The sequence below is a fragment of the Colobus angolensis genome, unplaced genomic scaffold (assembly GCF_000951035.1).
Source record: "Colobus angolensis palliatus isolate OR3802 unplaced genomic scaffold, Cang.pa_1.0 Scaffold417, whole genome shotgun sequence".
Classification (NCBI taxonomy): Eukaryota; Metazoa; Chordata; class Mammalia; order Primates; family Cercopithecidae; genus Colobus; species Colobus angolensis.
The window spans coordinates 451069-462677 of NW_012117566.1; the positions used below are offsets into that span (position 1 = coordinate 451069).

Here is an 11609-nt window from a genome sequence, read left to right on the forward strand (position 1 = left end):
CTTTGTAAATATTTTTCTACCTTTCAAGCCCTACTAATATAATGCAATTTACAGCTAAAAAACTGAGGTCAAAATAAGTGACAAATCTCTTTGAGGTGACAAACCCAGGTAGTGGCAGTGCTGATTAAATAATAGATGTGTCTGACTCATGTTTCAGGTCAGGTCAATCACGGGAGACACTCTTTCACCCACTCCTGCTCACTTATGTGCTCAAGAACCACCCATTCAGAAGACACTGCAGTATGCCTCAGTGACTGCCCCAGGTGCATTTTACTTTGCAAGCTCTTACACCATCTCACTGGGGTTAGTTCTGTTGTTGTTGTTTGTCTTTTGGAATACTTTTCAGTAACAAAATTTTCACTTTTTTTTCCCAGTATTTTTATTTACCTATATTTATTTCACTATTTTTCTGCCCCCTTAGATAATCCAGGGAGCAGAAATTATTTTTGCGTTTTCCCCTCAATACCAGCATCTGATTGGCTGACCAGCAATGTGCCTCCAAGAAATGACAGCTGAGTTGGGTGAAGACAATTTTAATGTCTCAAGGGGTTACCTTTTCAAAATAAGAGTGCACCAGAAGATTCCTCTCAGCCCCAGGGCATCCACTTGCTCCCTTGAAAGGACACATTCCATACCTCAGGTCATCCTACGGGAGAAAATAAACCAGAAGCTGACATTCACTAGGCACTTTAGCTGACAGAACCATGGTGGATATCTTGGTTTATCCCCAGATAGTACTGAAACCCAGGACCAGGAAAAAAACTAAAGGGTGGCTGAGGACCCCTTTAAATCAGGGGAAGAAACCAGTACCTAGAGGGTGCCCACTGTTAGAAGCCAACTCGTAGTCAACCTGTCACTGAATCCTGGCATCCTGTCTGCACTGGGACACATCACCCCATAGATTTTTCCAAACCAAAACCTTGACCCAAAACACTCTGATAAGATCTCTGTGCCTAGAGAAGATAAAAGGAAAAGAGACACAGAGATTTTCTACAATACAGTGTCAGAGGATTAGTCTCTGTTTCCTTTTCATGGGAAATATTTATAAACGGATAACAAATCTCAGAAGCACCATTTAATGCTTTGTCAAAAACAATTAAAATATGGTATAAACAAGTACACCAAAGGACAAATAGGTGATAATGTGAATTAGGGAGGAAAAGTTGGCATTTGGGAACACCAGAAGAAACTGGAAATTTAATATCTTACGGTAAGCCAGCGTGAGGCTGGAGAAATGGGTGATAGGGGTTAGATTTAAGACCCTGCTTGGGACACAGGTGAAAAATGCAGCAGAAAATCAGTTCCCCATGGAGTGTGAAAATAATTAAGTGACAGGCAATTAGACTAAGGTGTCTCTAGTCCCTGGGTTCCTACTTAAAAAAAAAAAAAAAATCTAACTCAGGTGCATTTTTTTTTTTAATTACTACATTCAGAGAAAATGTAGGCTTAAACAAATATAAACTGCTAATTAACCTCTGATTACACAACCAGGAAATCTTCACCGATATTGTACAAATTAAGAAACTACGTTACTGTACCTACCAATTACTAAATTTAGTTTTCTTCATAATGCATTTTATAAATGACTTTCCTTCAAGCCTCTCCCATAGACAACAAACCACAAACCATAACTGGGAGCTCTACGATTCTTGAATCACTGTTTGACTAAATTATTTAAGCCAGGCGCGGTGGCTCACGCCAGTAATCGCACCACTTTAGGAGGCCAAGGCGGGCAGATCACGAGGTCAGGAGTTCAGACCAGCCTGGCCAACGAGGTGAAACTCCGTCTCTACTAAAAATAGAAAAAAAAATTAGCCGGGCCCGGTGACAGGCGCCTGTAATCCCAGCTACTCGGGAGGCTGAGCCAGGAGAATCGCCAGAACCCGGCAGGCGGAGGCTGCAGTGAGCCCAGATCGCGCCACTGAACCCTAGCCTGGGCGACAGAGCCAGACTCCGTCTCAAAAACAAAACAAAAAAAAAAAACTTTAATATTTGTGCAGTGACTCCCATACATTTTTAATAAGAGAAAAGAGGAACTGGGAAAGCCACGGACCAAAGCTCTTCCCGTTCCTGAATCCGCACCCCGAGTCAGGATTCTCCCCTGATGACCCTCCCGTGGTCCCTGCACAACCTGAGAGACGCGGCGCTGCGGGTGCAGAGCTGCCCAGAGAGGGCCCCAGGCCAGAGCACAGTCACTAGGGCAGGGAAGAGACAAGACGCCTGGGGTCCTGGCTGTCAGCGCAGCCGCCATCTTATAGCTGAAGGGCACTGAGGCAAGCTGGGCGAGGAGAACTCGGGACGCAGATTGTGTAGCTGACTGCAGAGAGGCCTGAGTCCCGCCATAGCCCCTTCCCCTTCTCTCGGGAGGTCGGACCGGGCACTCTCACCATTTCTAGGCTTCCAGGGGGTCCTGTCGTCTTAGCGGTGGATCTCCCAATATCTGCAGGTCACAGGGCCACACAGGACGGGCCCCCAGGAGCAGAAGACACAGAGCAGTGAGGACGAAACCTGGAGCTCCGGCTACAGCAAAAGACAAAGGCCCCGCCAAACCCGGAAGCCGTCCAGTCCGCTCCAGCTGCATGCCTGATTGGACGGTTTCCAGCGCAGCGTCCCTGGCTGGATAACGCTCAAATCCCCGCCTCATCAGGCTTTGAGTGAGAGAGGATGTGATCAGACGCTGTACTGAATGAAGAAAGAGTGACAGCCTTGGCTGCCCCCACTTCTGACAGGGCTTCCTCTCTGAGCTGAGCCAGGCCCATACCAGAGAGTATTTGCCTTTAAACTTGTGTATAAAGTCATATGAATAAATAAATAATACATTATAAAGCTATACGCAAATGAAAAGAATATAATGACAATTATTTTAAAATTTCAGCTTTTATGACCTTCCTGGCTTCTGGCCTGGCCCTTTGAGAAGGCAGCCTGAGATTGTAGAAAAGAGAAAATCATCTAAAATGAATGATTTTCATTTTAGAAAAATTTCGTTTTAGAAAATGAAATTCTAAAATTTAGAAAAAATTTAGAAATTCTAAAATTTCATTTTAGAAAATCCACAGCCACGTGTGGATTTTAAATTTTCTAGTAGCCAAACTTTAAAAAGAAACAAGTTGAACTGATTGTTAACAATGTAATTAACCCATTATATTCAAAATATTATCATTTTAATGTGTGAGAAATATGTAATTACTGATGAAGTATATAAATATATGGAACTAAATCTTTGAAACTGACTTTGTATTTTACCTTTCTAGCATATCGCATTTCAGACCAGGCACATTATAGGAACCCAGTAGCCACACATGGACCATAGCTGTCACACTGAAGTGCAGCTCTGATGTCAGCGGTGTGAAGGGCCTGAACATCTCTTTTCTGCCAGAGTGAAAGAAGAGACTCTCCCTACAAACATCTCTCTTTGGTTCCAAGGGTGGACCAGATAGTGCCCATGGAAAGAGCTGAGGGCAACAGGAATAAAATAGCCACAGGTAAACAACTGCTGGCCACCTGTTGCCCGCCTTTCTTTTAGAGACCAGATAGTGAACAAAGGATGATGGAGCCACAGGAGAAAGAAAAACTATGTCTTCAGTTCTGTCCACACACTTGAACTCCAATATTTAGAGATGGAGAAAATAGATTAAAAGCAAACGTATTTTGCTATTTGGTCTTGGCCCTAATGGTCAGGCTGTGTTTATCTGTTTTCTCCTGTCGTGTGGGGGACTATGTGGGTCTAAGCACCAATCACATGCATACATGTCTACAAGTATTTCTGCATTACCCAAAATTCTCTTACAAAACATCCAACTTTAAATCAGGGGAAGAAATCAGTACCTAGAAGGTGCCCACTGTTAGAAGCCAACTCGTAGTCAACCTGTCACTGAATCCTGCCATCCTGTCTGCACTGGGTACTTGTATTAGTTAGCTATTGCAGCATAACAAACCATCCAAAACTTATTAGTTTATCATTCAAATGATCAGCCAGTTAGGCCAAGCCGAGTGGGGCCATTCTTCTAGTCTCAGCTGAGCTCCTTCAGACATGTATCATCACTGCTCGTTGACTAGACAGCTGTGCTTCTGGGGGTGAGCTTCTGCTTCTGGGTCTGTCAACAGGAGCACCTTGCTTCTCCTCCCCATGGTATCTTATTTTCCAGCTGGCTAACATGGGCATTATACATGGAGATGGCAGCATTCTAAAAGAAAAATAGAAGCAGTCAATACCATTTGAGCCTAGGCCCCAAACTGGCCCACTGTCATGTTCACAGATTTCTATTAGCCTGAGCAAATAAGGCCAGCCAGATATAGGGTTTTGAAAACAGATTCCAGATCTTGATGGGAACAACTATAAAAGCACCTGGCTATGGGCATAGATACAAGAGGGATGAAGAGATATCATTTTGCAATCAGTATCATTCTACCTTTTTTGCATATGTGGTATATAGAACTCTTCCACATCAAGAAACTTGTGCAAAGACCTACAGCTACTAAGTGGCTGGGCTGAGACTCAGCATCAACTTTATCTGACTCCAAAGCCCATGCACCTCCACAGATCACACTACTCAAGTAGTTGCCCTTCCCTAGACCCTTGAAATCCTGGAGAATGACACTTCCATAGAAGAAGTCAGATTCCTTTTAGATTTGTGCTCAGAGAGTACTTTTTTATCATTGGGAATAGTCCTCACAAGAAATTGCAGAAGCACACGGTGGATCACACCTGTGTTTTTAGCACTTTGGGAGGCTGAGATGGGAGATTTATGTGAGCTCAGGAGTTCCAATGCAGCCTGAGCAACATAATAAGATTCTGTTTCCATGACAAAAATGAAGAAATTAGCCACCAATGGTGGTGCATGCCTATGGTCCCAGCTACTTAGGTGGCAGAGGAAGGAGGATTGCTTAAGCCTGGAATGTCAAGGTTGCAGTGAGCTGTAAGTAGTTACACCACTGCAATCAAGACTGGGTGACAGAGTGAGACCCAGTCTCAAAAAAAAAAAAAAGAAAAAAATTGGAGAAGCATTTTGAAAAGACATCAAATAATTTGGGGAAATAGCTGAGGGATGAGTTTAGAAAATCACAGCCCAACGGCACATTATTTACTTTTCATCATAGAAAATATTTGAAATTCATTAAAAGAAAAAATCTTCAGAGAAATTAATTTTTTTAATTTATTTTTTATTTTTGAGACAGAGTCTCGCTCTGTCACCCAGGCTGGAGTGCAACAGTGCGATCTCAGCTCACTGCCACCTCCACCTCCCCAGTTCAAGCAATTCTCCTGCCTCAGCCTCCTGAGTACCTGAATTACAGGCATGCGCCACCACAACCAGCTAATTTTTGTATTTTTAGTAGAGACGGGGTTTTACCATGTTGGTCAGGCTGCTCTCAAATTCCTGACCTCGTGATCTGCCTGCCTCGTCCTCCCCAAGTGCTGGGATTACAGGCGTGAGCAACAGAGTTCAATTGAGCATGGAATGATTTGCAAACTGGGTAGCCTGTGGATCCAGGGTAGGCGCAGATAGATTCTAGCACAACCACCTGATGAAAACAGATTTATAGACAGCAAAAGCAAAGTGACATACGGAAAATGTAAGTGAGGTACAGAAACAGCCAGATTGATTACAGGTTGGGATTTACCTTATTTAATCACAATTTAAACACTTGATGTTCTTTTATTGGCAAAAGCACAGTGGTTGGTACAATAATGGGTTACAGTCCATTTATATACCCAGTTAGGTTTCAGTTTACTATGTACGAAAAACCTAGTGACCGGAGTTAAACAGGAAAGGGGGCTTTAGAGATCGTTAATTTAACAATTTCTCCCTTTTGGTCATGTTCTCAATTTTGAGAGATAGACCAAAACTTTAGACATTGATATACTCTGTCACCATCAAAAGTATAGTTACTTAGTCTCAAATCCCATTGTGAAATAGCAGAACTGTGGGTTTCAAAAGTGGAAACAAGGACTTCACGTTATTTGTTTTTTAGGGTTACAGTAGAGGGGACCATCTTGTATTGAAATCTGCTGTTTCCAAAACAAAAATAAAGTCTGGCCTGTTTTAAGATCTACCTATTTATTTAAATTTTTAATTTGATTATTTCACGTTTAACGTGAGTGACTCCATTTACTTTGATTTGGTCTGTTTGGGTCTAGTGCACAAGGTCAGTCCAGAATAATGGCCTCTAATACTTTTGTTTAAAAAATTTCCCCCTTATGGTTAAGTTCTCAAATAGGTCAGAGTGTGAGTAAAACTCAGGGTCTTAGTGTCTCTCTCAGTTTCCATTATTGTTGGTTTTTGTTTTTATCAGGTCCTTCATGGGTTATGGTGTCCTCATAGTCACTTATGTATTTGACTTTTTGTGGTTCCAATTAAAGAGAGTTCATTTGACATTCTAGAGATAACTGCATGCAAACTTCAATAACTTCTGAGAGAATACAGTGCAGTAGGGAGATACTATTTTGACTATCTGGGGGATAATATCAAAAGTTTCAAGTATGCTTTTCAGCCAGGGTCCCATGAACCCACCAACTAAAATTAAATAGATCAAATAATTAGCTACATAAATGGTCTCCTCATATATAATTTTAAGGTGTATAATATTCAGTATGAGTAAAGATGACTGTTGCTTAACAATGTAATTTTACTTTGTGCCACTGAATGGTGTACACTTAAGACTGGTTAAAATGGTAATTTGTACAGACAATCATTATTTCTATTTACATAAAATATACCTTAAAATTAGAAAATTATATTTGTCAGATGTGCCTTAACACATATAAAAACACTTTTAAAATCAGAGATTAACAAACATTGATTACAGTGTAATGAAATTGGAAACATTGTGCACTGTGAGCAGGAGTGTCAAATGGTACAGACCACACGAAAAACGGCACAGCACTTCCTTCAAAGTAAATTAAAGTTAAATTATTTTGACCAGGAGCTGTGGCTCACCCCTGTAATCCCAGCGCTTTGGGAGGCTGAGGCAGGCTGATCACCTGAGGTCAAGAGTTTGAGACCAGCCTGACCAACATGACAAAACCCTATCTCTACTAAAATACAAAAATTAACCAGGCATGGCTGCAGGCACATGTAATCCCAGCTACTTGGGAGGCTGAGGCAGGAGAATCGCTTGAACCCAGGAGGCAGAGGTTGCAGTGAGCCAAGATCGTGCCACTGCACTCTAGTCTGGGTGACAGAGCAACTCTGTCTCAATAAAAAAAGAAAAAGAAAAAATTTAAAGTTAAACTGTCTTATAATGTAGCAGTGTCTCTTACAGATGCGTACCCTAAATGATTGAAATGTGTGGTCTGGAAGAGATAATTAATACGCCCATGTTATACTGATAACAGGATTATTTACATTACCCAAAGACAAAAGCAACCCATTTATCCACTGATGAATATAAAAGGTAAAAGGATACACAAAATGTCAAAAATACATACAGCAAAATACAATTTATCTTCAAAAATATAAAAATTCTGGCAAATGCTTCAACATAGATGAATCTTTTTTTTATTTTTTATTTATTTATTTTTGAGACGGAGTCTTGCTCTGTCACCGGGCTGGAGTGCAATGGCAAGATCTCGGGTCACTGCAAGCTCTGCCTCCTGGGTTCAAGCGATTCTCCTGCCTCAGCCTCCCGAGTGGCTGGTGCTACAGGCGTGTGCCACCACGTCCGGCTAATTTTTTGTGTTTTAGTAGAGATGGGGTTTTACCATGTTGGCCCAGGATGGTCTCAATCTCCTGATCTCATGATCCACCTGCCTCAGCCTCCTAAAGTGCCGGGATTACAGGCATGAGCCACTGAGCCCGGCCCACATTATTTCAAGTGAAATAAACCAGCACACACGCAAAACACTCTGATTCCATTTATAGAGTAGTCAAATGCATAAAGAAAGCAGAATGGTGTTCACCAAGGACCGGGGAAAGGGGCAATGAGAAGCTTTTGATTAATAGCTTCCACTAATCAAAATTAATTAATAGTACAGCATTTTACTTTTGCAAGATAGGAAAGATCCTCGAGATAGATGGTGGTAATGGTTTTACAACATTAATATGATCAACATCACTTAAAAATAAATAAAATGTGCATTTTGACACAATTTTAAAAAGCAAAGCTGTCAATTTTAGGTATAGCAATAGACAAAAAGTACAGGTCCAAAAATCAAAAGTGATAAAATATATCATGTTATAAAAATCAAATCAGTTAATAAATGCTGCATTTAAAAATATACCTGTAATAAAAGTTATTTAAACAGCAAAAATGACCGTATTAAAACACCAAAATAAAGCCTGAGAACTTTATGTAAATAATTGGGAAGACCTTGGTAAGTATAAAATAAATCCTAAGAGGCAATTAGGAATGTTACATTCAAATGTGTTATTTATTTCAGAATAAATTTCAGAATGGTTAGAGTTTTGCTCTTGTTGCCCAGGCTGGAATGCAATGGCACAATCTTGGCTCATTGCAACCTCCAGCTTCTGGGTTCAAGCCATTATCCTGCCTCAGCCTCCCGAGTAGCTGTGATTACAGGCGTCCACTACCATGCCTGGCTAATTTTTGTTTTTTTGTTTTTTTTTTTTTTTTTGGTGGAGATGGTATTTCACCATGTTGGTTAGGCTGGTCTCGAACTCCTGACCTCAGGTGATCCACCCACCTTGGCCTCCCAAAGTACTGGGGTTACAGATGTGAGCCATCTTTCCCGGCCAAGTTTTATAGTTTTGAGGGTGTTAATTTAAAAAGAACTTCAAAGCTGACAATAATTAAAGAAAATTGAAGGAGGTCCCAAGTTATGTGGAGCCAACACTACTAATTTAAATCTTTCTGGGAAATGGCAAAACCCTAGTGCCCTGAATGAGATTGTGATAATTACAGGAAGAAGATCCTGAGGAGGCTCACCTGAGAGTGAAGAACTGAGTCCAGAAACACGGGACTTTCTAAGTAACAGGTTTTTGAGAATGCATCGGTAAGGGCCACTAAATCTGATTTTTCTTGGTCCTCTTTGTTGTCTAAGAAGAAAGGCAAGGGTGCGGGTTTTTGAGAATGTATCAGTAAGGGCCACTAAATCCGACCTTCCTCGGTCCTCTTTGTAGTCTAGGAGGAAAGCTAGTGTTTCTGCTGCTGCTTCGGTGGGGAGTGAAACTATTCCGAACAGCAGGGTCCAGGGACCGTTGTGGGTTCTTGGGCAGGAAAAAAAAAAACCAAAACCGTGGGTGTTTTTTTCTTTTGGATGGGAAACACTCAGGCATCAACAGGCTCACCCTTGGAATGCATCATAAGCCATTGGGACCAATTTGACCCGCAAACCCTGAAAAAGAGGTGGCTCATTTTTTTTCTGCGTTACGGCTTGACCCCAATATTCTCTCTCTGATGGGGAAAAATGGCCACCTAAGGGAAGTATAAATTACAATACTATCCTGCAGCTTGACCTTTCCTGTAAGAGGGAAGGCAAATGGAGTGAAATATCTTACGTTCAAACTTTCTCTTCATTGAAGGAGAATCCACAACTATGCAAAACTTGCAGTCTACATCCCATAGGAGAACCTCTCAGCTTACCTCCATATCCTAGCCTTCCTACAGCTCCCCTTCCTATTAATGATGAGCCTCCTCTAATCTCCGTGACCTAGATGGAAACAAGCAAAAATCTCCAAGGGACCACAAAACCTGCCCCGGGCTATCAATTATGTCCCCTTCAAGCTATAGGGGGAGGGGAATTTGGCCCAACCCAGGTAAATGCCTTCTCCCTCTCTGATTTAAAGCAGATTAGGCTAGACCTGGGGAAGTTTTCAGATGTTCCTGATAGGAACATAGATGTCCTACAGGGTCTAAGGTAAACCTTCGACCTCACTTGTGGCAATGTCATACTATTGTTTGATCAAACCCTAGCCTTTAATGAAAAGAATGCAGCTTTAGCTGCAGCCCGAGAGTTTGGAGATACCTGGTATCTTAGACAAGTAAATGATAGAATGACAGCTGAAGAAAGGGACAAATTCCCCACCGGTCAGCAAGCCATCCCCAGTATGGCTCCCCACTGGGACCTTGACTCAGATCATGGGGACTGGAGTCATAAACATCTGTTGACTGTGTTCTAGAAGGACTAAAGAGAATGAGGAAAAAGCCCATGAATTATTCAATGATGTCCACCATAACTCAGGGAAAGGAAGAAAATCCTTGTGTCTTCCTTGAGCGGCTATGGGAGACCTTACAAAAATATAGTCCCCTGTCACTCAACTCCCTCGAGGGTCAATTGATCCTCAAAGATAAGTTTATTACCCAATCAGCTACAGATATCAGGAGAAAGCTCCAAAAGCCAGCCCTAGGCCCTGAACAATATTTGGAGGCATTATTAAACCTGGAAACCTTGATGTTCTATAATAGGGACCAAAAGGAACAGGCTGAAAGGAGAAGTGAGATAAGAGAAAGGCCACAGTCTTAGTCATGGCCCTCAGACAGACAAACTTTGGTGGTTCAGAGAGGACAGAAAAATGGAGCAGGCCAATCATCTGGTAGGGCTTCTTATCAGTGTGGTTTGCAAGGACACTTTAGAAAAGATTGTCCAATGAGAAACAAGCCGGCCCCTCGCCCATGTCCACTATGCCAAGGCAATCACTGAAAGGCACACTGCCCCAGAGGATGAAGGTTCTCTGGGTCAGAAGCCCCCACCCGATGATCCAACAACAGGACTGAAGGTGCCTGGGGCAAGCGCCAGCTCATGTCATCGCCCTCATTGAGCAGCGGGTAAGTTTAACCACTAGGGGCCAGGAAATTGACTTCCTCCTGGACACTGGTGTGGCCTTCTCAGTGTTAATCTCCTGCCCCATATGGCTGTCCTCAAGGTTCGTTACCTTCTGAGGAATCCTGGGACAGCCTGTAACCAGGTATTTCTCCCACCTCCTCAGTTGTAATTGGGAGACTTTGCTCTTTTCACATGCCTTTCTTGTTATGCCTGAAAGTCCCACACCCTCATTAGGGAGGGACGTATTAGCCAAAGCTGGAGCTACTATCTATATGAATATGGGGAACAAGTTACTCATTTATTGTCCCCTACTTGAGGAGGGAATCAACCCTGAAGTCTGGGCATTGGAAGGACAATTCATAAGGGCAAAAAAGGCCTGCCTGGTTCAAATCAGGCTAAAAGGCTCCACTACTTTTCCTTATTGAAGGCAACATCCCTTAAGGCCTGAAGCTCATAAAGGATTACAGGATACTGTCAGACAAATGATGCATCCACTCAGAATGCACGTGTATAGCCTGAGCTGGAATCTAAACTTTGAAGTCTCAGACCCTGGAAGTTGGGTTTGTGTTAACTATTCAGAGTCCAGGAGGGGAAAGAATCCTGGAATAGGGGTTTTGGGGGATGTTTCATAATTTCTCCTATTGCTATGGGGCATTTGTGGGTGAGATGTGGAGAAGGTGGTGGTGGAGACACTGGAGGTTTGGGAGCACTGGGTCACACCCAGACCTGCAAGACAAGCTGTGTCCAGAGTTGGTTCCTGCTGGTGGGTTCATGGTCTTGCAAAAATGAAAAAAAAGCACAAAACTATATATTTTTCATACGATTCAGTCAAGTGTATGACAAAGACATTTCAAACATTGTTATCCTTTTATAAAATTAAATATATATA

The 11609-nt window shown here is 42.2% G+C and overlaps 1 protein-coding gene across 1 annotated transcript in view; it reads right to left on the reverse strand.

The window, feature by feature from the left end:
* ZNF100 (zinc finger protein 100) overlaps nt 1-2571 on the reverse strand; it is a 49919-nt gene extending 47348 nt beyond the window's left edge. Inside the window, exons 1-2 of the mRNA XM_011956424.1 lie at nt 2388-2571; nt 554-646 (exon numbers count right to left, since the gene is read on the reverse strand). Of these exons, the coding sequence (XP_011811814.1) occupies nt 554-646; nt 2388-2390 (96 nt within the window). The 5' untranslated portion in view covers nt 2391-2571. The remainder of the gene's footprint in view (nt 1-553; nt 647-2387) is intronic.
* Nucleotides 2572-11609: the final 9038 nt, after the last annotated feature.